The sequence below is a fragment of the Pleurodeles waltl genome, chromosome 1_1 (genome assembly GCF_031143425.1).
Source record: "Pleurodeles waltl isolate 20211129_DDA chromosome 1_1, aPleWal1.hap1.20221129, whole genome shotgun sequence".
In the NCBI taxonomy this organism is placed as follows: Eukaryota; Metazoa; Chordata; class Amphibia; order Caudata; family Salamandridae; genus Pleurodeles; species Pleurodeles waltl.
This window is the reverse complement of record NC_090436.1, coordinates 853,317,199-853,345,116: the sequence shown is the minus strand read 5'-3', so window position 1 is coordinate 853,345,116 and position 27,918 is coordinate 853,317,199. Positions and strand designations below refer to the sequence as shown.

General features: G+C 48.4%; 1 protein-coding gene across 11 annotated transcripts in view; it reads left to right on the top strand.

The window, feature by feature from the left end:
* NMRK1 (nicotinamide riboside kinase 1) overlaps positions 1–27,918 on the top strand; it is a 290,988-nt gene that overhangs the window by 27,609 nt on the left and 235,461 nt on the right. For 8 of the 11 annotated variants that reach the window (XM_069229279.1, XM_069229255.1, XM_069229270.1 and 5 more), the window contains one exon: positions 1,570–1,619. The exons of the other annotated variants lie outside the window; for them this stretch is intronic. In XM_069229279.1, coding sequence (XP_069085380.1) covers positions 1,591–1,619 — 29 coding nt within the window. In that variant the 5' untranslated portion in view covers positions 1,570–1,590. The remainder of the gene's footprint in view (positions 1–1,569; positions 1,620–27,918) is intronic. 11 annotated transcript variants of the gene reach the window in all.

Below are 27,918 nucleotides of genomic sequence, written 5' to 3'. Positions count from 1 at the left end.
AGGTACTGTTTGCTGGTCTTCCCGACATCATAGCTGGCCCGCAGCTGGCCTGAACTGTTGGTTTTGTTGATCACGATGCCGTGATAGCCCCAGGTGGAGCAGTTGACTTCAAGGAACTGTATTTTTGAGTAAATCTTGCAGAATCCATATATGGATTACTGTATGGTGGATTTTTATTGTATTTGGTCTTGTTTTATATAGATAAATAAATATTGGCTATTTTTCTAAAACTGGTGTGGTGTCCTTTTGCAGTGTTTTCATTTATTACTGTGTGTTATGTGCAAATGCTTTACTCATTGCTTCTGAGAGCCTGACTGCTCATGCCAAGCTACCAAGGGGGTGAGCAGGGGCTATCTGAGCAGGGGCTATCTGAGCAGGTGTCTCCTTTATCCTGACTAGAATGAGGGTCCCTACTTGGACAGGGTGCAAACCGACTGCCAACTAGAGACACCATTTCTAACAGTTAGGAAGTTTGGTCCAGCAATATGTCAGGTTGGATGAAAGGATTTTTTATGAAACAAATTTGTTTTATGTAATTGTCTACGGTCTCTGTGTATATTGTTCAAAGGTAGGTTGCTTGATAGCTTGTTATATTGGCATTACAAATCGGACCAGACATGCTGTATAAATACCTACTTGTCCTGAAACATTCATTCAAGATATGGGTTATTATTATTAACATTTTTGATATTTGAAATAATATTTCAGGTAACGTAATCATTTGTATACCAGTCACATTGTGCATCCCTTACCGATTGTTTAAAAGAAAATATATGATTTCCTTATTTTTGTCTGCAAATTAATTACTTGCCAGTGGAAGGATACCAAATTGCTCACTGTTGATAGATGGTGGGACTATCTTCATCAGTAAATGCCATGAACTTTCTCTTACCCAATGATTAGTTTGGTTGCCCTGTAATTTTTTTGTTGCTAAGTTATAGTTGAACACATTATAATACTTACTTGATTAAATATTTAAAAGCTGATATTTGACCTACAATACATAATTTATTTTTCCAGTATATACTTGTAAGCAGCTCTTTTTCATTTTTGTCCATGACTCTCTGTATTCTGATACTCTGTTATATATTGAGACACACATGTAATTTGACTTATTGATAATTCTATGTTCTATTCTCTATTGTTGCTGTTTATCTTGATATACTGCTAAAGTCTAATAAAATATTTTGAACTTAAAAAGAATATATTTTGAAAAAGTAGAACGATTGTGAGAAGTTAGTATGCAGCTGAATGTGTAGACTGTTGAAAACCAGCATTCTTTGATCCACACCCTTTTCTTGACAAGTGTGCATGATGCAAAAAATGCCACACATTCTTGTTTCTTATGAATATTGCTGTTAGCCACCATAGGGGCTTTGTCTTGGTTCATCTTTGCCTGCGCTAACAACAGAAGACTATGGATTACTCTTGTTAGAATTAATTAATTCCTTATCAAGTGAAAGGATATAAGCGTGGTCAGTCCAATTCATTGTGTTTTTATTGTACATAAAATGATTATTGCAAATAAGTATGAGTTTAGACTAAGAATGTATTTTGACATCTCTTCAGGCAAGCAGAAGAATTCAAAAAATGAAAACATTTGTAATTGGAATTGGTGGGTAAGTTCATATCGATAACATCATCACTGAGGCTTGTTTATATGGATTGTTCATTTGATTTTTGTTCACCATCATATTCAGCATAGAAAAATGTAATCCTTTAATGCAAATATATTATACTAAAGTTGCTTTGTGTTAATGTGCACAGTTTATTAGCAACATTATTTTTCTGCAGTATATTTTAAATGAGCATATGAATTTCAACTGAATTACACCCGACTTAAAGTAGCAATGGATGATGAGAATGGACAGAGAAATGTGGCTGGGATGGTTGACCTACCCAAAAATAAAAAAAAACAATCAAAGTATCTAAATAGACATAAGCACATATCACTAATTGCATGGGAAATACTTTGTTTCACTTTTTATTCAATATAAAAGCACAGCTTAATTGTTTTGTAATCTGTTCCCAGCTGTAGAGTGGAAAATACGATCTTTTCATTATTGACAATGGAGCTAGGATAATGGATGGGGCATTTAAGTGTCACCATCAATGGACTTGCAGGATTGTAGTCAGCACTGAGAACCAAGAATGCAGCTTCTGATGCTGTGGCGATTAAGGCTAAGAGTGAGGTGTGGAGGAATTTTAAATATTCTGAGGAGTTGAGCAAGCACTTGTAATAAGACGGACAGTATATCTGTCTCTTTTATGATGGAGTACTTATCAGCCAAACTCTAAGTCCTTGACCGTGTTTCGGTATTGTAACTATTTCTGTGGACTTCTCTTATTTGTAGTTAACCATGATAAACCGGTATTACAGTAAGAAAGTAAACTTTGTCTTCCTAAACATTGAACAAACATATACTTTTAAATTGTTTATGCAGTTTTAGAAATATATAACATTTGTCGAAAAGCACTCAAGTAATTTGTTCCCTTGTTGCATCAAAGTAAATGAGCTGGAATGTACAGTAGTTGAAGCCTACCACCAATCCATGCATTTTCACACATACCATATATTCTCGTCTTGGACCTGAGGGTTTAGACAAATATTGATGTGAATTTTATTCAATCTGCTGTGTGTTGTGTGTAGTGAATTGAAGTGCATCATGGTGAAAAGCTCCTGATTTATTTCTTTAAAATTTAATTTGTCTAATCATGGCTATTTAGACCCTGCTGTCCGAGCCCTGATTTGGGATCCTTCTCATTTTCATCTGAACCCATATATTATATCTAAATGTATGTGCTTTTCAGCGTGCACCAGCAATGATCTTGATGACCCTGTGTTTTGGAATCCTACAATTTGAATATTTGGTGCTGGGGTGTTCAATCTTTGGACACATCTGGTTGATGTATACTTTATCAACCTATTGTCACACAAGTCTCAAAATTAACTCTGAGTCCCTTCACTGCCCGTAGTACAGGTCATTCACCCCAAAGGCAGACTTCCTATACTCCAGGAGGCAGGGTTCACTGTGTTGAGTGTGGACATATATGCACAAGCATATATGGCCCTGTGGTAGCATTTGAAACTCAATGCTAAGTGACCGGCGGTCCATAGGATAACATGGGCTGGCACCCGGACAGTGCCTAGATGTCGAGCTCCATAATGGCCCGACCAATTTTCCCCCTGTTTGGTGTCAAACACTGTGCCTTTTAGTCAGTGACCTGCACCCTGGGAGTGGTAGTGAGGCTCCCGTCAAGTTTCGAGCTGCTACTCCATCCCGTATGACCTCCAGCCAACGAAGTAACGATGGGCTACTTTTGATGCTGCCAAGGATTGTCGGGTGCCAGCCCGGTAAACGATCCCGTCGTGGACATCACCAGTTCCCAACAACCCCACTCCCGAGATCCAGCATCCGGAAGGAGGCGACTTCGAGAGAGGTGGCAAAGCAAATTTGGCGCAACCAGTCCGTGACTGACAGCTGAAAGGCTACCACTGCACCCATAGCCCCCAGATCCCCCAGACATTATAGTGAAGATCCTGTTGTGGAATCCAGGTGCTTGGACACCAAAGGCCTCTACTCACCGAGGGTAGAGAGCAGTTCGACCCCCCCAAGTGTGTGTTTGTCAAGTGCTGCAATTTTTACGGCACCCATGGATCCCGTCAGCACCAAAGCCAGAGCACCTCTGCTCCCTCGGCAAGGTAACAAAGTACTGACTGTTGAGTCTTGGTCTGGGACCTGCCAAACCTTAACCCCAGGTGGGTTCCATGTAACTCACCCAACATGTGTCCAATTGCATGCTGTGCTTTTCTCCTGTTGACTTCAATGGAACTGTGAGATATTTAAAAGTGCATCTATTTTTCAACGTTTCTAAAATTCACAACTCTGGTTGCATGTAAGATGAAAAGTTTGTTTTGGTGTCCTAAATTAAAATCAAAATCTGCTTTAGTTTTCTAATTTGGTGTCAGATGTCTTTTGATTCGTGTAATTTACTTATCATCCAGGTGGGTGTTGTGAAATGCTTCACACATGTGCCTCTAAGTAGCCTGACTCCTTATTGCCACTCTACCAGGACTGAGCTAAGGTTTATTGGTGTGAACCCGAGGTCCACTTCTGGGTAACGGGCTAGTATTACATGGTAAGATTCCCCAGTCATACCACGTAATACTGCCATCTTGCCACACCTGATAACAAAGAAAGTACTCTTAGCCATACAGTTGGAGCATACATCAGCCTACACTGAAGAAGGTACAACATCTGGTCTTTAGGATATATCATATATAGAAGCCAGCTGGGCAGCATTAACAATGTTAGTGTGAACTGGCCCTGGCTCCCAAGACTGCTTGCTTCTGAGAATAGTAAAGCATAGCTACAGCCAAAGATTAGATCTTAAGTGAGGAGAATACCACAGCCAAAGATTGGATCAGAAACAGGGAGAATAAATTAGAACAATTTTGCTGTTGTGTCTTGGAATATAGCTGAGGTAATGCAGTTCTTAAAAGGTCATGACATCAGATGCTTAAAGGAAACTTGGTCAAAAGAGGAGGTTGCTGTATCAAATGTACACTTCTTTGTGCAAACCAGCAGTAAAACTAGCTGAGAAGGGCAGATTGCCAGGTGGGCTGGCAACAATAACTACACGTTTAAAGTATAGTAATGTAATTTTGCCAATTGAATCGAATTACATATTAGTCTCCAAACTCAAATTTTCAATGGGCATCTGCTCTTTCAACCTTACTTGTATGCAACATTTATATCCCACCTGGCTCACTGCGAAAACAAATTGTTCAAACTGTAGTATTTGAACACATTGATACACAGTTACTGAGATTAGCAAATTTGGAGTTCTTATTAACTGTAGACTTGAACAAGGTGTTAGATCCCAACTTTCTTACTCCGTATCCACCGAATGAACTGTAAACGTTCTGTGAGATACCGACATGATATCTGAGGTGAAATAACTAGCAGAATTAACTGTAATTTCTGATTGAAAATGTTCAGTATTCCAGTAAAGAATCTGAATTGTCGATTTCCACCAGACATTCCAGAACAGTCATCACCTTTTGTGGGCTTAAAGGACAGTCTTTTGAATCATACTTTACTGTCCCCATTTGTACTACAACACATAGATTATTTTCAAATTGTGACTAGAACCAAGCATAACAACTGTCCCCAGGTAATTAAATGGAAGATTAAGGCCCTCATTACAACCCTGGTGGTCGGTTATAAAGCGGCAGTAATACCGCCAGCATGCCAGGGGTAACAAAAATGTGATCATGACCACAGCAGAAACCGCTCAGACAGACAGCCACTTTAACACACCGACCGCCAGGGCGGAATCAACAAGCACCACAGCGGTAACCGCCAACAGCCAGACGGAAGACAATGTACCGCCCACTCTATTATGACCGGCCTATCCGGCACTTTTTCCGGGGCGGTACCAACGACATCAAAAGCATGGCGGAAACAGAACTCAGAATTCAAAGGACTCACCTGTGGAGACTCGGGGAACAACCACGACGCCATGGTGCCTGAGTTGCAAATGATTTGAAGAAAGTGAATGTAATAAAATAAAATACTATGAATAAGTGCATCAAAATCCAAACGTATATACATATTTACAAATGTAGGGACACTGCCCAGTCCTCAATGTCCGTGGGCCACAGGGCCACAACACATAGGCCAAGGCCCCACCTCACTCCTGCAACAACACTGAGAGAACACTGCAGGGGCATCAGGTCGAAGATGCACAGGCACCTCAGTGGGACAGGGAACGGGGGCACCTCAGCCGGAAGATGGTACAACACCACTGGTCCTGGAAGGGGCAACATGCCCTGTGCGCTGTCCTGGGGAGTGCAACGCCACAGTCTCTCTAGTGGGTGGTTTGCCCACTGCTTGGTCCTGGGGAGTGCAAGGCATTGTGCCCAGTGAGCTTCATCCTGTGGAGGATGGGGTGAGTGGATGGCTTCTCCACTGGTTCTGGAGGGGGCATTGTGCCCAGTGAGCTTCATCCTGTGGAGGATGGGGTGAGTGGATGGCTTCTCCACTGGTCCTGGAGGGGGCATTGTGCCCAGTGTGCTTCATCCTTTGGAGGATAGGGTGAGTGGATGGCTTCTCCACTGGTTCTGGAGCAGGCATTGTGCCCAGTGTGCTTCATTCTGGGAAGGATGGGGTGAGTGGATGGCTTCTCCACTGGTCCTGGAGGGGGCATTGTGCCCAGTGTGCTTCATCCTTTGGAGGATAGGGTGAGTGGATGGCTTCTCCACTGGTTCTGGAGCAGGCATTGTACCCAGTGTGCTTCATTCTGGGAAGGATGGGGTGAGTGGATGGCTTCTTCCACTGGTTCTGGAGGGGACATTGTGCCCAGTGAGCTTCATCCTGGGGAGGATGGGGTGAGTGGATGGCTTCTTCCACTGGTTCTTGAGGGGGCATTGTGCCCTGTGATGCAGATCTTGGGGAGTGCAAGGTCACAGTCTCTCACCTGGGTGTCAGACCCACAGGATTTTCAGGGCCCTGGCTGCACAACAGCCTATGGATGCAGGAGTACACACTGTCTGCCGGCGGTGACGGCTGCTCAGTGGTGGCAGTGGTGCTGGTGTTGTTGCTGGTGGGGGAGGCTCCAGCCCATGCCCTGCAGCCTCGGGCGGCTGCCCACTCGGGCTGCTGCTGCTGGCAGTGGTGCTGGTGGCAGTGCTGTCAGTGGTGGGGGGAGACTCCAGCCTTTCCCCTGCAGCCTCGGACGGCTGCCCACTTGGGCTGCTGCTGCCGACAGTGGTGCTGGTGGCGGTGCTGCCAGTGGTGGAGGGAGGCTCCAGCCCTACTGTAGCAGTCTCGGACAGCTGAGCCACCATTTTTGGTGGAAGGGGCTCCGAATGAGTCCCAGCACCAGGCCGCCTGTCCCTCCTGCCTTCTGGCGCAAGCCCCTTGTCCTTCATGGCAGCAGCCGGGGATCGCTCCATGTCCTTCCCTGTAGCAGCTGGAGGTGCCTCCTTGCCCTTCCTTGAAGCAGCTGGGGGTGCCTCGTTACCCTTCCTTGATGCAGATGGGGGTGCCTCCTTACCCTTCCTTGATGCAGCTGGGAGTGCCTCCTTTCCCTTCCTTGATGCAGCTGGGGGTGCCTACTTAGCCTTCCTTGCAGCACCTGGTGCAGGCACCCTTTCAGTGTGGCTGCCTGGTGCCCGGTATCCTCTCCCACCTGGAGTAGCTGTCGACACTACTGTGGCCGTGGGCTGGGTGGCTGAGGTGCTCGCCTGGGTTCTGACCACCCTGGCCGGACATGAAGGACCAGGGGAGTGGTAGGGAAGAGGTCAGCGGTGGAAAGGATAAGCTTCTTAGGGACATTGGGGTGGGAAAAGGGTGAAAGTTCAGGAGTGGAGGAAGAGGACGTGGTTGTAGGAGGTGTCTGTCTGCTGTGTTTGGGTGCAGGTACATGGGCTGGATGCAGTTGTGAGGTGGATGGCTGTTGGGTGTCTGAGTGCTTGCGTTTGTGTACTTTGGGAGTAGGGGGCTCAGACACAATGGGAGAGGACACAGGGGACATGTGCATGGATGTGGGGGTGGTGACTGCCAGTGAGGGGCGTGTAGTGATAGGCGTGATGGTGATGGGGGGAGTGGATGAGAATGTAGTGCATGCAGATAAGAGTAGAGACGCAACTGGGAGGGAGGTGGACGAGGAGGAAGAGGGACACACAGTGGAGGCAGTGGATGTTGGTATGTCTGCATCTGGATGTTGTTTGTGTGGGTGCCTGTGGGATGATGTGTGGTGCTTGTGTTTGTCTGAACCACTCCTGTGTGTTGTCTTGTGTGCATGCTGGTCTGCCTGTGTGCTTGGGATAGGTTGGGGTTGAGGGGAATGGGATTGGGTAGAGGAGGAAGTTGGAGGGGGAGGCTAGAAACCGGGACAATGGCTGCCATCAGAGAGGAGGACAGAGCCTGGATTGGTCTCTGTTGGGCTGCCATGCCAGTGTGAATGCCCTCAAGGAATGCATTGGTCTGTTTCATTTGGGCTGCCAGCCCTTGGATGGCATTCACAATGGTTGACTTCCCAACAGAGATGGAACGCAGGAGGTCAATAGCCTCCTCACTCAGGGCAGCAGGGCTCACTGGGGCAGGGCCTGAGGTGCTGGAGGTGAAGGAGATGCCCACCATCCTGGGTGAGCGGGCACGGGAAACCCACTGAGGGGGCTGCTGGGAGGGCAGTGCTGGTACGGGGGTGGCTGCTGTTCCTATAGTTGGGGTGGGCAGAGGTGTCCGCCACCACCAGGGAGCTTCCATCGGAGGAGGTATCACTGTCCGAACTGTCCACTCCAGTCTCCGCTGTGGTGATACCCTCGCCCTCCGTCCCACTGGTGCCCTCACCGATGGTGGATTCGGCCTCCTGGGCCCTGTGGGATGCAGCTCCGTCCTTCGCCAGTGCCTCTGCTCCTCCCCCAGATGATGCTAATGCACATAAGGACATGGTGACAAAACAAAAAGGGGGAGGGGAGAGACAAAGGGTAAACTTGGTCAGTGGCACCAACAACACCACTGTTGGCGTACATGACACACACACACACACACACACACGCACACACACACAGGAAACAGTCCTACGCACTAGGCAATGCACTACCAGTCACAATGCTAGTCCCCAACCCATGGACATGGACACCTAACGCCAGTTGCAGCATACCTGAGACCCACAGACCCCTGCCCAGTAGTGGATGCCTACTAGCTTGGTTGGAGGAAGTTTACATCTGACCCTGCCCAACATGGGACCTACCCTGCAATGTCTGGCCTGGCCTAGGGGCACCCACAGGCCCACATCCCCCACCCGGATACCACCCCACCAGGCGCAAGTAGTAAATTGGGGCACTGTACTCACCCCTTTGTGGCTGCTGTGATGCCCCCAAGAGCCCATCCAGCTCCGGATAGGCCACTGGCAGTATGCTGGCCATCAGGGGGGTCAGGGTTCGACGGGCACCCCTTCCTCATTGGGAGGCCATCCCCAGATGAGCCTCCACCGTCTTCCGTGCCCAGCGTCTCAGGTCCTCCCACAGTTTCCGACAGTGAGTGCTCCACCTGCAGTAGACCCCTAGGGTCAACACGTCCTTGGCGATGGCACGCTATATACCCCTTTTCTGATGGGCGCTTACCTGCAGGGAAATAGACATAGGGAAAGATGTTAGTCTGACCGTCCTGCCTGTTACACTCATGGCCCACCATAGCCCTTCACATCCCCTTACGCACAGACACCGACCCCCCCCCCCAACACTAGGCCTTCACATACACTACTCCATGTATTCATGCCCTATGCATCATGCTCACAGTGTACTCACCTGTTGGTCTGGAGGCCCACACAGCATTCGGTACTGGGGTGGGACCCCATCCACCAGTCTCTCCAAGTCCGCCGTGGTGAAGACAGGGGCCCTTTCCTCAGTGACACAAGCCATGGTTGATTCCAGACACAGGTCACAGCAGCACATGCAGTGTAGGTCCTCTCCTGTTGAAGGTCAGGTAGCAAGTGAGTGAACAGATAAAAAATGGCGGTCACGTCTGCGGCCGTGCATACCGCCACCTCTGGCGTATATCACCATTGGCCACTGTAACCCATAGTTCCCAATAATAACCAATGAGTAGTGGCACAGCGGTTCTTGACCGCCTCCCGCAATGGCGCACAACGCCAGCAGAATTACCTCATTTCCACATGCCCCTCTATACAGGACAGGCAGACTCCATTTCAGGGGAGGTAGGGGCAGGCCATGGCACCTAACTGCGTCACAGTACACATAAGCACCATTTGGACCTATCCAACAATTTACTGTTACAGTCACAACATGCAATGAAGTGTAGTGTTTGGAAATATGAGATACTGACCAGCTGCTCACCGTTTTTCCCAATAGATTGCAACCGCTGTGGATGAATAGGAGATGGAGACATCCCCCGTGTACAGACCCCTGGTGGACTTAGCAACAATGGAGGACAGGCACATTATCCGCGCCTATAGACTGGACAGGGCCACAATCACAGAGCTGTGTGCCCGATTGGAGCCTGACCTGATATCTGCTATTCGTCACCCCACCGGGATCCCCCCCTTGTGCAAGTGCTATCAGTGCTCAATTTCCTGGTAACTGGCTCCTTCCAAGTGACAGTGGACTTTGCAGCAGGAATGTCACAGACAATGTTCTCAATAGTACTGACCAGAGTGTTGTCTGCCCTGATTAAACACATGCGCAGCTACATAATTTTCCCCCAGGTGGAGGATTTGGCCACAGTAAAAGCTGATTTCTATGCAAAGGGACATATCCCCAACATTATTGGGACAATTGATAGTACACATATAGCATTTGTCATCCCCCACGGAGAAATGAACAGGTGCTCAGAAATCGAAAGAGCTTTCACTCCATGAATGTGCAGATAGTGTGCCTGGCGGACCAGTACATCTCTCATGTCAATGCAAAGTATCCTGGGTCTGTGCATGATGCTTTTTATCCTGAGGAATAGCAGCATCCCATATGTGATGGCTCAACTCCAGAGGCACTGTGTGTGGCTAATAGGTGAGCCCTGGATCCCAGCCGGTGGATGTTGGTATATGGGTATGGTGTGGGCCCTAAGGGATGGTGTGTGGCTAACAGTTGTCCCTCGATATTTGCAGGTGACTCTGGTTACCCCAACCTCTCATGGCTACTGACCCTTGTGAGGAATCCCAGGACAAGGGCAGGGGGAACGTTACAATGAGGCACATGGGCGAACAAGAAAAAATTATAGAAAGGACACTCGGCCTCCTGAAGGCTAGGTTTCGTTGCCTCCATCTTGCAGGTGGTTCCCTGTGCTGCTCACCCAAGAAGGTCTGCCAGATTATTGTGGCATTCTGTATGTTGCACAACCTTGGCTTACGTCACAAGGTGGCTTTTCTGCAGGAGGATGAGGCTGGAGATGGGTGTGTGGCAGCAGTGAACCCTGTGGACAGTGAAGATGAGGAGGCAGAGGATGAGGATGAGGGCAACAGAAGTGCAATAATTTGTCAATACTTCCAATGACACACAGGTAAGACAGTGTAACTTCACTTAAAAATGACAGCTTTGTGTTTGACATTGTCACTGGCAGGCTGATTTTCCTACTTCTATGGCCACACACTGTACCCTTTGGCATCTCTATTTGCAGATATTTGTGCCCCACTATCGCTTCTGCTGTGTTGACTGGAGCCAACTAGAGGTCATTCCTATGTATACATTACTGTACAGTTGTATTGCAGAGTTTATACCATGTTAAACGAATACATAGTTAAATCATTTAACATACTCCATACTTGTATTTTTTTCAAAGGGTGTTAATTTAAGTGCTAATAAGTAGAGGGGAATGTGCAATGGGCTGGGTTGATGGTGGAGAAAAGTCCAGGATAGAGTCCAGTCTATGTGGATCACAGATGCATTATCCAAGGGGGCATAGGAAGGGGAGCAATGGCAGTTCAAGGTGGAGAGTCTTATTACCTGGCGGGGGTATTGGCAATAGTCTCTGGCTTCTGCCTGGATCGCAGGGAACGTTTGCGGGGTGGTTCTCCTTCTGCAGGGGGAGGGGTGCTGGTGGCCTGTTGGTCCTGTGGTGGGGCCTCCTTTGCACTAGCGGCAGCGGAGGTGGAGGGCTTTTCATCGGTTTGGCTAGTGGTAGGGGCCCGGTGGTGTGCCACTGCCTCCCTCATAGTGTTGGCCTTGTCTGCCAGCACCCCTGCAATGGTGACTAGGGTGGTGTTTATGTCCTTCAAGTCCTCCCTGATCCCCAGGTACTGTCCCTCTTGCAGCCACTGGTTCTCCTGCATTTTGTCTAGTATCTGTCCCATCGTCTCCTGGGATTGGTGGTATGCTCCCAGGATCTTGCTAACTGCCTCCCGGAGAGTCGGTTTCCTGGGCCTGTTCTCCCAGCTTCCCTGTTGTCCTGTGCCTCAGTCCCCTGAACCATGTGCACACTGTCACTGGCCCCAGGCCCCTGATCGTCCTGTGTTTGTGGGCTGGCCTGGAGTCCCTGTAGTGGTGGATACACTGCTGATTGAGGTGTCCTGGGGACAGAGGTATGGGCCCGCTGGGTGGGTACTATGGTGGTGTTTCCTGAGGGGGGGAGGCTCTGTGGTGGTATGGGACTGTGCCTGGGTAACCGACTGTCTGGAGATCCCTGATGGGCCAGGTTGGTCATCCAGATCCAGGCATCCAGAGCTGCTGTCATCACTGTGGGCCTCTTTTGGGGGGGACGGGATGTTGCTGGCACCTCCTCTCCGGTGATGTTGGGTGGGAGACCTGTGGGGATGTAAATGCAGTGTTATTGTTTCTGCGTGTGACATCTTGTGCATGGGTGTGTTGCCCTTTACGGTTTTTTGTGCCCTTGCAGCTTTGCCTTGTGTGGGTTGTTAATTGGTGGGCTAGCTGTTGCCATCTAGTGTGCATGCTTTAGTGATAGGTGTCCATGCAGGTGTGTGATGGGTGTCCATGCATTGGTGTTGCATTGAGGGCTTGGTATTGGGATGGGTGGGTTGTGATGGTGGGGTGTGTGGGAGGTGGTGGAGTGATGGGAGTGAGGGTAAGGGTAGGGGTATGTGATGGCATGCAGGTGGAGGGAGTGATAGTAACAGAGATTTGACTTACCAGAGTCCAGTCCTCCTCTTACTCCTGCCAGGCCCTCAGGATGCATGATTGCCAAGACTTGCTCCTCCCATGTTGTTAGTTGTGGGGGAGAAGGTGGGAGTGCACCGCCAATCCTCTGTACAGCGAGTTGGTGTCTTGCTGCTGTGGAACGCACCTTTCCCCGTAGGTCGTTCCACCTCTTCCTGATGTCATCCTTTATTCTGGGGTGCTGTCCCACGGCGTTGACCCTGTCCACGATTCTCCGCCATAGCTCCATCTTCCTTGCAATGGATGTCTGCTGCACCTGTGATCCGGATAGCTGAGACTCCACCTGGATGATTTCCTCCACCATGAACCTTGGCTTCTCCTCTGAGAACCTGGGGCGTCGTTGTGGTGCCGGGTGTAGTGAGTGGTGTGGGTGAGGTCGTGTAGGGTGATGTGTTGGGGGGTGTGTGATGTAAGGGGTGTATAGATGGTGTGTGGCTGTGGTCTTGTCTGTGGTCTTGCTTTCTCTCTTGTTGCACTTGTTTGTAATGGTAAAGGGTTTTGGGTAATATGGGTGTGTGTTTTATAGTGGTGTGGTGTGTGAATGGGTGTCAGGTGTGTGTAGTTTGAATTGCCCAATGTGGTGTTTTTTTGTATGTGTGTGTGTATTTTGAGCGCGGCGGTATATACCACGAATGGTTTACTGCCATTGAATGTATGCCGTGGTGATTCGTGGATCATAATGTTGTGGACATAGTTCTGTTGGTGTAATGGTGTGGGTTTTGCTACCGCCAGTTTATCAACGACCTTTGGGCTGGCGGACTTGTGGCTGTATAGTGACGGATTGCTATGTTTGTCTCATAATATGGGTAGCGGTGATCCGCGGTGGCGGTATGTTGGCGGCAGTCAGCATGGCGGTAAGCGGTACTTACCGCCAATGTCATAATGAGGGTCCTTGTGCCTTAAAAATCTTAAAACAATAGCAGCAGAAGAAAAGTAGTGTAGTGTGTTCGAAGTTAAATGGAAAACAAATTCAGAAAATGTGATAATTGGTTAGATCACACTCAAGGCACTTTAATTGAGCACATAACTAACTGAAAGTCAGAGTCTGATATCATTGGGTGGCAAGAAGCTCTTTCATCATACTGCTGAGCTGGGAAATGTGGAAAGTAACTTTAACTGCCACAAAAAAACACTATAAAAATAATAGAACATCTACATATTTAGAATTAAATAAGCTATGAGAAGAATCCAAACACAAATGCTTGCGGGAATCCCACCGAAATGCTATGTCAGCTCTTCTGCTCTCTCCCGATGCCAAGAAGGCTTTCGATAGGGTGAGTTGGGCCTTTTTACTAGCAGTCCTCTAGAAAATAAGGTCTAGGCCCCACTGTGACCAGGAGGATCATATTCTGCACCCACCGCAACCATTCAAATTAACGTGCAGACTCCTTGCTTCTTTCCACTGTTTAGGGGATTCCAGCAGGTTTGCCCCTGTCCCCCCCGTTGTTTGTCCTTGTGGTGGAGCCACTCGCCATCCACCTCCATCAATCCTCCGACATCGGGGGGTATCCCTTTTGGGGGACCGGACACAAAGTACTCCTGTATGCTGACGACCTCCTCCTTGCCCTGATGGAGCCAGACACCTCCCTCCCTGCAGTGGTTCAGGCCCTCCACGTCTAAGAGGAACTTTCCAGGTACAAGATTAATCTGACAAAGTCACAAGTGCTTAACATTACACTTTCTATACAGAACCTCCACCGCTTGCATGCAGTTCCTTCCTTCCAATAATCCTCACACTCAATACAGTACCTAGGCCTCACTAGCACTAACTCTTTAGCCACGTGGAAGCTGTCTAATTGACCACACTACTGCAAAGCCATACTTGAAGACCTCCGGCACTGGAGATCACTCCCAATATCATGGATGGGCTGTATTAATGTGGTGAAAATGAACATCTTCGCCATCCTTCTGTATCTTTTTCAAATATTGACTAGTCCCATCCCCTCAGAAGACATTAAATGATTGCAAGGGGACCTTCATTCCTTCTTATAGAAGGGGAAATGTCCTTGCATTTTCACTACACTTCTTATACTCCCAAGAAACTGGGGAGGACTGGCCTGCCTCAACCTTCAGGACTACTGCTGGGCTGCCCACCTGAACTATATTTCTGAGTGGGTAGTGGATGAAAGCAAAAAACACTGGGTACACAAGGACCGGACTGTTGCCTTTTGGCTGCTCCAAAAGCATCATCGCCCTCGCAGTGTTTACATAGCCACCCCAACAGGCACAGTACTGGAGATATGGGACTAATTGGCTCTTGGAAGAGGTCTGACCTCATTCCCCTCTCCAAACACCTCAGTTGCGCTGAACCCTGATTTCCCTTGGGACTTCTTCCCAAATTGGCTGAAGGGTGAATGTAGAATCCTGCAAGACTTATTTCAGGGACAGATCATTAAATCTTTGAACAGTGCCAAGCAGAATTCTTTCTCCCTGACTCTACCCGCTACAAATACTTCCAGCTGCAGCACTGGGCTCTCTATCCCCCCGACCCCCCAACGCCCTAGCAGCTACTCACTCCCTCACCCTCTTTGAAAAAGTAGTCCTCAGCCTCAAGGGCACCCATGGTCTTGTGTCAAAGACATAACAAGTCTTGCAACAATAGCGCCTCTTGCCCTGACACGCATACCAGTGAAAATGGGATCCAGATAACACTCTTGAGATTACCCAGAAACATTGAGAACAACTGTGGAGGGAGATCCCACGAATCCATAGAAGCATCCCTCAACAAGCGACAGCATGCAAGGTAATGCTCCAGTGGTATTACACCCCAGCTTGCCTACATTCTGTCTACCCTACAGCCTCTGCTTCATGCTGGCATTGCGAAGCTCAGATGGGTGACTTCATCACATATGGTGGACATGCCCCTTACTTGCTATCTTTTCCAAAGAGATCTTAAGTCACAATAAAGGCACCATAGGCTGCCCCATTCCGGCAGATTGTCATACAATCATCCTGGGAATACGCCCTACATCCCTGGAAGCAATGACACACGCAGATTAGTACCTCATACGTCATATAACGGGTGCTGCCAAGGAGCTTATAGCTAGAGCCTTCCTCCACCCCTTCAACAGCGTCTTAGTTCACACAGCTGTGGCACACCATAGCAGTGGAGTAGATGACAAACAAATTTTCTTATACAGACAAAACGTTCCTCCGCCTATGGACGCCTCTTATCGACTATATGTTCCACCTAGAGTATTCATGCTTTCAACCTCCCAGACGTTGTGCTCTGCACCTGCTTGACCAGCCAGAGTAGGGGGGCCAGGGCCTACAATGTGGAAGAATATACAGCGGTTAAAGTCCCTTTTCACCCCTCATCTCTACTGATGTGGATATCTGGCTGGAGACCTACCACCACCCACTCTTGATTTCTTCTTACTTCCCTTTCTCTCTATTCCTGTTTATTTCCTCGCACTTTCCTAATGCGCACACAGCGACACTGAAGTGAAACACCCTGTCTTTTTTCATAGGAGTTCACTATTAATAATCAGAAGCACACCAGCACACAAAGCCTCCCTCCTTATCCCCCCCATGTCAGACAATCACAGGTCGCATTCACTCCTCGCTTTAAACACTGCCCACCAGGGCCCTTTTGGAGCCATGATATTACCGATATTACCCAAGTAGTATTACCCTTTGCCTCGCACGCCCTCCCCGCCACTTTCCCAACTTGTATTTACTGTAATTTTTCTTGATTGTATTGCTAATACCACGTGAACATTGACTGGTTCTTCTATTTTCTATAACGCAAAAAGTGTTTTCAAATTTTGAAGCAAAAAAATAATAATGCGCGACGAAAACATCGATCTTTGAATTCAAAAGATGACATGATCTCATGCAGTAGTCCGTGCAGCAAATTTTAGGGTCTAATTAGATCATAAGAACAATGTCAAGTTGAACAGAACAGTGTTGATGTAGAGACATGGGCAGACTGTGTATCGGAGCTGTACTAAGATATTCAACTAATAAGTGATATGAAACCTGTGGCGTGCTGGATCCCTGGCCATTACTGTAAATATGAACAATAGTGCTTTAGAATTCTGCTGCGGAAATAGTGCATCAGAGGCAAATGGTATCTCTTATCTCTAATTTAAAATTTAAATCTGAGTTTTGGAAAAGGCTGTATTTCCAACTTTATAATACTATCCTGGAGGCAGCTATAATGCCTGCCTCATGGGGGGGTTCAGGCTTACATCCTCTGCACAAGAAAGGAAGCCCGGCTAATCCAAAAACTACAAACCCATTGTTGTACTCGATAGCGATGCAAAAATATTTTCATATATATTCCTCACTGAACTCCGAAGAATTGGCAAAAGAAAAGGAAAACCCTTTTACCAGACTAGGTTTAGGGAGGAATGTGGAGCGATTGACAATAATATGTCCAGCAATTTAATGGCCATAAAGACAATTGCCATTGGTGTTCACCTGTATGTATACTATTTAGATTTCAGCAGAGCCTTTGACAAAGTAAACCGATCTGGCCTGTGAGGGAAAACAAGCGCATGGAGTATCCATAGACCCTCTTGTCAGCTATTTCTTATAGTATACAAACACCTAGGTGGAGATGAAGAAAAGTTATGGTATATCAGTAACCTGTAAAATCTGTACTAGCCGAGGCCTTAAAAAGGGCTGTGTGCTGGTTCTGTTACTCTTTTATTTTCATACAGCTGATGTAATACCAAAGATAAGCAAAGCATGGGCCTTTTTGCTAAAATCGAGTACTGTGCAGATACTTGCCCTACAGTAAGCTGATGATACATAAGGCCGTGTCTTTCAGACAGTCCTGCACAATCATCAAATGGTCAATTGGAGGTGAACAAATAGACCAAAAATGTCAACTTCAAGCCATGAAAAATAGAGCACGCTGTTTGTGACATCAATTATGGCGATTGCATATAAAATTACGTAGCTAGTCGAGGGAATCCACATTGGAGTTCAGAGTTTTTTAAGCCAAGTTTGCCCCAGCAGTTACATATGGCTGTATATTGTACGGAGCTAAACTCCATAAAGATGTACAGAAGGTACTGTCAGTAGTAGTAAGATGCATTTTAAGTCTACTGTACTTAAGTTTGTCAACTGAACTTGAGTTTGCCTTGTTAATTTCACCCTGATAGTACACCTTCAATGTGTCAAGTGTTGCATAGGCTGAAAAATGCTGCTGCAGGAACTCTAAGAAAATATGACATGGAAGGAGCTCAGGAAAGTTGAAAAATATACTCAATAGATAGTACCCCGAACCTTAACAGTCTTTTAAATAATCTGGGTTGAATGAATATTGGAATAATACCCAGAACTATAGTTCTTTCAAGAAATTGGCAAGATCAAAGAATTGCAGTTTTTGTTCTGGAAAGTATAGAGGAATTTACAAAACTCAGTAGAAGCGAGCTTTTACTGCCAACATTTATTTGACCAACAGCCCAAACGTACCTGAGAGTTAATCTGAAACCAATAATCAGAACAGAATATATTCGACTGAGGTTTCAACAATTAGGCCGTCATTACGATTATGGTGGTCAGTCGAGCGCCGCAGTGAAGGTGGTGCTCGAACCGTTGCGGGTGTGGCAATGAAGACAGCCATATTGCAAGTTGGGGGAAGGCAACTGCAGAACACAGCCAGGTTTCCGTCCGAACCACAAGTGTGGACAGACTGCCGCAGCTGAAAAGCATGATGGAAACGAACAACATAAAGGGGAACACTCACCTTCAGGAACACAGGCATGTCGGTAGGCGCCATGGCACGCGAATTGCAAGTCTTCCCAATGCTCCTGCTGGCCGTTGACTTCCAGGACCAGCGACGCCGACCAAGACACCAACCGTAAGTACACCAGCCTAGCACATACTGGAGGGAAGGACATTGGTACACACACATAATACACACGCACGGCAAGCCACACACACACACAAACACACACACCCATACCAACACACACCCATACACACATGCCAAATTGCATAATTACAACACATACCTGTGGGAGGAAAGCTAGGACAATGTTGTCTCCATCGACACCAACGGGCAGTGGTGCAGATATAATAAATAACTTGACTTCTGACTGGAAAGTGCTGGCCTCCACAGGGCAGAGGCATCAATGGTGCATGCAGGCACCTCGGGCGGGGGAGGGTTTGGGCTTGGAGGGAGGATCCTGTGGGATGGGCATGGAGGGTGGGTCCTTTGGGCTGGGTTTGGAGGGAGGTCCTTAGGCTTGTTCCTGGACGGTGGTGGTTTAGCCAGGGGGGAGGGGGTGGTTTAGCCAGGGGGGAGGGGGTGGTTTGGGCCTGGCCCTGGAAGTGGAGGGAGTGGGCTTGGCCTTGGCTGTGGGAGGGGTAACTGTGGACTTGCTGGGGGTGGGCGTCTTAGGCGGGGGAGGGGCATGGCGACTACCAGTGGAGGCCTGGGAGGTGGAAGGCAGGGGACTGGGAAGGGTAGCAGGGCGCATCAGGGGAACAGGGACTAAGCCAGAACAGGGAATACTTAGTCAGGAAATGTTTCTTAGGGGTACAAGGTAGGTCTTGGGAAGGACATTTGGGAGTGGAGGGAGAGGGGATGTTTGAGAGGTGTGTACTTGGAGGTGCCTTGGGTGCAGGTGCACAGGTGTGTGCCATGTGTGTGCTGGGTGAGTGTTGGGTGGGTAAGTGTGGGTGTGTAGGTGTACTGGGAGGAGGGGTCGAGGAGATGCAGGGGGATGTGTGAGTGAATGTTGGAGTGGTGTCTGCAGGTAGGGTGGATGTGCTGCATGTGGGGGTGTTGATTGTCGTGGTGTGTGCGCATGTGGTGCAGGTATAGGGATCTGTTATTGTGACAATGCAAGGGAGGGCACATGTGGCAGGATCTGTGACTGATGAGGTGCTGACTGCAGGTGTGAGTGGTGTCGTGACTGTGAGGGGGGAGGTAGTGGAGTCGGTGAAGGGAGTTGATGTTGGCATGTCTGCATCTGAATGTTGTGTGTGTGCATGGCGGTGGTGGCGTTTGTGGTGCTTGTGTCTGTCCTCGCGTACCGTGTCTGTTGATGTGGATGCATGTGGGTCAGTAAGTGTCCCTTGGATGGGTGAGTGGAGAGGGATGTGTGTTTGGGAACAGGTAGCTGGAGGAGGGACGGAAGAGGAAGGGACACTGGCTGCCGTCAGGAGACCAGAGCACCGTGAATGCCTTCCAGGAACGCATTGGTCTGCTGCAACCTGGATGCCAGTCTCTGGATGGCATTCACAATGTTTGACCCACAGAGATGGACCTCAGAAGGTCAATAGCCTCCTCAACGAGGGCAGCAGGGCTGATAGGGGCAGAGGTGCTGTGGTGAAGGAGACACCCACCTTCATGGGTGAGCGGGCACGGGCAACTGGGTAGGGAGCTACATGTAGGCTGGTGCTGGTAAGGGGGGTGGCAGACAAGGATGGTGCTGGGATGGTCCCAGATGGGTCCCCCACCGCCAGGGAGCGTCCATTGGAGGAGGAATCTGAAGATGATGTTGTCGATCCCGTCTCCCCCGTGGCACTCCCCTTGCCCTCCGTCCCACTGGTCCCCTCAGCTCCGCTGGTATCAGCCTCCTGGGTCCCTTGGGCTGCAGCATCCTCACTCGCCGGTGCCCCTTCTCCTTTGCCAGATGATGCTGATGCACACAAAGACAGAGGAGGACAGGGAGGGAGGGCGGGTGGGTGTGAGAGAGAGACAGGGTGCAATTGGTCAATACCAGAACAACAGTTACAAAGAGTAACCACAACATCCCCTGATGCCATGCCCTGACACGCCATGCCCTCACCTGCACATACTACAACAATGGAACACCATAGGGGAAACCACAGCAATGCACATGTATACCGCTGACGCTGATACAAATGCAATCATGTACATGATGATGGACATACCCGCCACACATTCCAAGACCTGCCCACTTCACATGCCCATAGAGACACACTATTCCTGGACTACAAAACCAACAGAATCCTGCATGGCTAGTTGGCATGCCAACTAGCCCATTGTCAAATTTCACAGTGACATCTTGGCACACCCTACCTCACTACACATACAGTACCTTCCATCAGATTGAGGACTCAGCAGTCACCCCTGAAACAGTGGTTGGCATCAACGGATTACAATGACCTGACACCACAGATGCTCTGATCTTGTTGCCATGTGCTGCCTAGCTCGTTTTGGTAGTAGGTGACAACACAGATACCACATTAGAGCTAACTGCACCTCCATTCACAGACTGAATGGCCACACATCCATGATGTGAATCCTGCCTGGCTGGCTAATACCCATAGTGGACATGAATCCACCTAGTACCCACACTACAGCTTCCCAATAGTGCACACCGATAGCCACAATGGCAACTCATAGCGTAAGTGAGAGTGTGTACTCACCCCCTCATGGCTGCTGTGCTGCCCTCGAGCGCCCATCCACCTCAGGGTAGGCCACCACCAAAATGTGGGCCATCAGGGGTGTCAGGGCCGACAGGCACCTCTCCCCCATTGGAAGGATGTCCCCAGCTGGGCCTCCGCGGTCTTCTGGGCTCAGCAATACTGGTCCTCCCACCTCTTTCTGCAGTGGGTGCTCCGCTGGGATTGGCCCCCCCAGGGTCCGCACTTGTTTGGCGGTGGCACACCGTATCCCCTTCTTCTGATGGGCGCTGTCCTTGCATGGGTGGCACAGACGGAAGGACAAATTAATGTAGACTGGCATCACAGGGACAGCAGTGGACAGCACACATCTCACAACCACACTCACATGTCATCAATCCACGTAGGCTCAGACTCCTCACCCATGTCCATTCTCCAGTTACACTGACTCGTCCCAAGGCTCCCATCCCCATACCCACCACTCAGACGGGATAGTCACATTGGCCTCACCTGCCGCTCTGGTGCCCCATACAACTGTTCATACAGGGGTAGAACCCCCTCCACGAGCTTCTCCAATTCCTCCTGGGTGAAGGCTGGGGCCCTATCTCCTGAAGAACGTGGCATCTTGGCTACCAGAGTCAGAACACAGCAGCACATGCAGTGAAGGTCTTCTATGCACGACTGTCAGGAGTCAAGTGAGCATGAGCACATGAAATGGCGGTCACTGCCGCCGTGGACATCACGGTCAACGCCGGCGATGATCACCATTGGGTCCTGTCTCCCACATAGGCAACCATGTTAACCAAGGAGAAGTTGCACGGCGGTTTAGATTGTTTACCTCCATGACGTGTTACGCCGGCGGGATGAGCACACTTCCATCTGTCCATTGCATGCAGGACATGCAGCCGCCATTTTACATGTGTAACGGGTATTCAGGGTGCATTTAAGGTACTTCATGGGTGACATTTGTTGACCTGTGCACAGCTGAAAAGCATCTACACAGTCAGTGCTGCACATCATGATTTCTACTCCCTCCCATTTGCAGGTATGGTGGAAGGTTGTGGCTGAGGAATGCTCCGGTGTACAGACACCTAGTTGACCTTGCCACCCTGGAAGAGCGACATGTCATACAGACCTATTTTCTGAACCGTCAGACCATCATGAATCTGGTGCCCAGTTGGAGCCTGAACTATTGCCTGCATTCATCATCCTAATGATATCCCTCCCACAGTACAGGTGTTGTCAGTCCTCCACTTCTTTGCCTCAGGGTCCTTCCAGATGACAGTGGGTTTGGCAGCAGGGATGTCACAGCCCATGTTCAGCAACTTCCTGAAGGATGTCCTATGTGCCCTGCTACAACACATGGCCAGCTAGTTCAGGTTCCCACATCGTGCTGATGTGCCCACTGTGAAAGCTGCCTTCTACGATCTGGCACATGTCCCTCATGTGATAGGGGCCATAGATGGCACCCACATTGCCATGGTGCCATGCAGGAGGAGTGAAGAAGTGTATAGGAACCGTAAAAACGTCTGTACCACCAATGTGCAAGTGGTGTTTCTGGCTGACCAATATATCACACAAGTGACGGCCAGTTTCCCAGGGTCTGTGCATGAGTTCTACATTCTGCGGAACAGCACCATCCCAGACATGATGGCACCACTACAGAGGGACCGGACCTGCCCCATGTATCCTCACTTATGTGTGCCCCTCTGACCTCAACACTGTTCACAACCTACACTACATCCTCCTGGTCCTGACATGGCTCTTACCTCCGTGCACACAGGTGACCCTGGATATACTAACCTTCCCTGGCTACTGACACCTGTGAGGCATCCGACTACAGCTGCTGAAAACAGGTACAATGAGGTCCATTGTAGTACAAGACGAGTGATTAAGCGGACCCTGGGCTTACTGAAGGCCATATTCCAGTGTCTGCACATCTCTGGAGGTGCCCTCGCTGCACACCACAGAAAGTGTGCCAGATCATTGTTGCTTGCTGCATGCTACACAGTCTGGCCCTGAGACGTCACATCCTATTGCTGGATGCAGAGGAGGTGGCAGCTGTACCAGTGGCTAATTAAAGGGACATGGGGAGTGATGATGAGGAAGATGATGAGGATGCAGCTGACTCTAGAGCAGAGCTGATATGGCAATACTTCCACTGAGATACAGGTATGTGTCATATGTATGGTATATGTCCAGTTCCACTGACTGCCTTGTGCCATGCTACCACCTGCTGTCTGTGATAACTGGAGATATTGGAGCACTGACTCTGGATGGTTTGGGGGGGGTTACATGTGGCCATGAATTGGGTTGTTACTGTTCACAGGTCAGTGCTATTCTCATCCTAATGTTGTGTTGCTGCACTTGTGATATCTGTGTGCAGGACCATTGTTCCCTGAACTGCCAGATCGAGTGCAATATGTGTGCTATGGTAGGTGGTTTCCTCTGTATTGTACTGGGATTCGATATTGCGAGGCGGTGCAACATTACTGTTCGTGGCAGTGTGAACTGCCTAACGTGTGGCTCTGTTTGCTGTGAGGGAGATACCATTTATAGTGATTGATGTCCCTGTCTTGTTCTACTTTCAGGACATTGTTGAGGTGCACTCTAGTTCCTGCCTCACCTGTTGCCTCCCTTGACTCATCTCTCCAGTCACTGCCTGCTCCACTGTAATCCTTGCTACATATCGCTTGCCCTCTGTCACTCACACATACATTGGCAGGACATTGGGTAACTGTTGCATATGTAATGGCTGTATGTTTTCATGCTTTCGTATATTTGGGATGTTCAAGTGCGAGGGGTGATGAGTGGGGTCATGGGGGGTGGGCTCATCAGAGTACTTGGGCCAGGTGTGGGTAGTCGAGGTCCAGTATGGTGGCCATGTGAGTATGGGACATGACAGTGGACATTCAACAGGGTGCCTCAGTGACACACAAGGGAGAATGTTCAGGAGAGGGTTACTTCCTGGCGGTGGTCTTGGCCTTGACATCAGTTCCGGCAGGATGTCTGGTTGGACGTCCTGACTTGCGTGGGGGCTTGCTGGCTACAGGGGTAGGGGTGCTGGTGTCCTGTGGGTCCTGTGGCAGGGCCTCCATTCCACTAGCTGCCGCTGACATGGAGGGCTCAGAAGTGAATTGGGAGATGGGCTTACGCAGGATGGTGGTGAGTTCCTTTAGCACCCCTGCCATGGAGGCCATAGTGGTATTGTGGGTCTGACACTGCTGCATAGCCTCCTAATGGTATTCAATCTGCAGCCTCTGAGTCTCCTTCACAGTGGTGAGGATCTGGGCCATGATGTCCTGGGTTTGGTGGTATGCATCCAGGATTTGGGTGAATGTCTCCTGTGCAGCCAGTTGTTGTATCTGCCCTATCCGTTGGGATACTGATCCCCTCCCACTGCCACTAGCCTCCTGTGCCGGTGCCTCTGGCACAGTGTGCCCACTCCAGTGACAGCAGGCCCTTTATTGTCTTGGGTGTGTGCCCTTGACTCTGGCCCCTGTACTCTGGGGTACACTTCTGATTGAGAGGTCCCCGGGGCACAGTTTTGGGGAGGAGGGTCTGGCTGAGGTGCTTTAGCCACATGGGATAGGGAGTTCGGTGTGTCCAGGGTGGGGCTCCTGGGAGTGGACTGACCAGATGGCTCAGGCAACTTGTCCCCATCCAGGCATCAACTGGGGCCTTCATCACGGGGACAGCTGTCTGACCCTGGCATCCTCTGCTGGGTGGCAGTGGCAAGGTTACCTGTGTATGGAAAGAGGGAGAGTTTGTATGTGGATGTGTAGTTGTAATTTTCATGGTGTGGTGCATGCAGTGGCTTCGTTTGCATCCCAGTGATGGCAATGACAGCTGCAGCACTGCAGACATTGATTTGGTTATGGTGACTATGCCATGTTTTCTATGTGCCACGGTGGGTTGTGGATGGTTGTTGGCATTGCTGTCATTGACATGTGTTGAGAGGCACTCGTATTAAACAGTAGTTGTGGGCTGTGATATGGTTGTCCATGCAGGTGTCCCACTATGAAGTGGTACAGTGAATTTTAGCTGTGTGGGGTGTGATGCATTGTGGGAGTTGTGGTTCTTCACATTGTGATCGTTATCCGTGCATTAGGAGGGAAGTGTGTGGATATGGTGGGAGAGGGGTGGTGTGGCATGCATGGTAGGGGCGTGCGCTGATTGGGATGTTGTAGTAGTGTTGGATGGGGTGGACAGGTGATTGGTGGGTAGGCATGCTGGTTAGGAGTGGTTGTTGCCTGGGGGGGTATTGTTGTCTTACCAATGTCGAGCCCTCTGTTGATCTCGTCATCCATGATCCACAACTCATTGTCTGTGAACCGTTGGTGCTTCTGGCGTGACATGTTGGGGGGAGGTGCTGTGCGGGTAAAGTGCAGTGTGGGATGATTGGTGGTGTGGGGGTGTTTGGATGTGTGTGCTCGTGGGTTGTGGTGGTGGTGTGTGCAGGTGTTGTGCAAGGGATGTGCTTCGTGGCTTGTGTCTCTCTGGCTGGTCATGGTATTCACACTGGATTGTTGGTGTGTGGGGGGTGTTACATGGTGCAGTGAACAGGTGTGTGTGGTGTGTGTATGGGTTTCAGGTGTGAGGTATTAGAACTGTCCAATAGGGTATTGGCTACTATTGGCGGTGCGTTTCTATACCGCGGCGTGCGGACTGCCGTTGCTTTACCGCCGTGCTGAAAAATTACTCGTAGTAGGGCGATCGGAATGGGGTCGTGTGGTGGGGCCGGCGGTAAATCAGTCAGCATTTCACCATCGGACAGCCTGGTGGTGTTGGTTTTGTGGCTGTATCTCGGCGGTTTGTTATTTGTGACTTGTAATACAGTGGTCGCTGCAATCACTGGTGGTATGGGGGCGGCATTTTGCATGGCAGTCTTGCCCGGAAACCGCCGAAGTCGTAATGAGGGCCTTAATATTGGCAGATTTACGATCAGATTGGAAATCGAAGTATATTCTCTTCTCTAAATGCTGCAGACATTTTAACTATAGATTGGAATCCTTGTATACATTTCATACATTATTTGTGTCTGCTCATTTTTTAGAACTTCACAGAAGAGTTTTAAAACCATGCTTTTTAGGAATAGGGCTACATACAATAAAATATGCCCCTGCAGCTTGTGACGTCGGCACTGATGCACAACTAGTCTGCACACAAGTTAAATATTTGGATCTGGCTGTTAGCGATCTTGAAAAGGCTAATGGTAACATGTTTGCCCATGATTGCATTGTATGAAAGCACTGATTGAGGAACAGCGGTTCAATTGATAAGATTTGTTCAGCCTTTGCCGATTGAAAAATGCTACAGCTTTGTAAAAATTATCTGAACTTTGCATGTTGAAATTTTTTCGACAAACTTGTATGCGTAGTATGATTTCTGAGTTTGGAAGGAATGCCACAATAACTTGTAATTGCTTTTTTATCTTTTCTTGCTATATTATTAATTGTGAACCTTCTTTTTGATATTGAATATCGTACAACTTGGTAGTAATTGTTTACTATCCCACCTCTACAAATCTGTATGTAGGTGGTATAATGTAATTCATTAGAGCACTAAAAATTACTTTGGAATGGTGCTTTGTAGGTATCAGAACACCCTTTTATCAGGAGTGCAAATTCACACTGAATGACATGATCCACTGTGTACGTCAAACAGCAAAAAGATAACACAGCACTCAATAGGAAGTCCAAACAAATGTAAGAGTCCATAAAGTAGGGAGTCTTATGGATGGTTCAGTTAAACGGTTTATTGAGAAAAGATTAATTCTGTAGTCTTCAGTACATACATAATTGGACAGCAGCCAACATGTGTTTCGTCAGAAACTGACTTTTTCAAGGCTAGATTCTAGGTAGAATGACATAATTGATATGAAGGACCCAATGATAGCAGATCCCGTGTGGTAACACACCAAGGATGGGTCCAGTAGGAAATGATTCAAGGTAGTGATATCACTCCAGATATATTAGCCCAAGAGCAGTAACATATGCAGTCTGCAAGGCAGTAGATCCGTCCGCGAGGTACTGCTATTCAAGATATGAATCTGCATCCAGTAATAAGAAATCCAACTGTAGCTCTCTGGCCACTAGTGAGCACATTTCACCCTTTTGTATGAAGAGACCTTGGTATAAAGAGTATATCTTGTCAAGGAGCCATATCTAAAGTGTAGCACATAATGAAATAGCCCGATTGGGGGGTATAAAGCCTCACAATAAGTAGTAAAACCAAAGGTTTTGGTATCTTTATGCTGTTTCTTTATGATATTGATCTGAAATTTTTCAGAGAATCGTATGATGTTATTCCATAATTGTGATGAGAAAGGCGTTTTTGAAGAGTTGTTAAAGCATTTTACGGTGTTGCTTTATTAAACATACATATCAAAATATTATTAGAAGACAGCTAGCACAAAAGTCCTGCACCCTACTCCATCAGCTCTTGCACTCTACTCCACCAAGACCTACCTCCCATGGACATTGCTATTAGCACATCATACAGCTCATTGTCACAATGTACCTTGTATCCTAAAGCCTGCTACCTCCTGCTTCTTCCTTCTCCTTGTATTTTATTGAACTAATTACAACCCACAACCCTTCTCATATGCCTAAAAATAATTTTTCATTTATGGTTCCCTACTGTCTTTTCATCTTTAAGTAACCTCCCTCTGGCAGCACATCACCAAGTTCCACATTCTCTCTACCCCTTTTATATCTTTGCTGTGGCCAAGAGTGAGGAGAGCCTCTGGAGAGATGCAAGCAATGGGGCATACTAGGAATTTCTAATCTGTAAGACTTTTAAAAGGTGGGTAGCCTCCTCCCGTTAGAGGAAATATAACACCAATACAAACTGACAAGGTTTAAAGCTTTCAATATATACAATCGCACCCCACTCTTCTGAGATATAATGATAAGCTGCAGGAGGTGTCATATGAAATACTC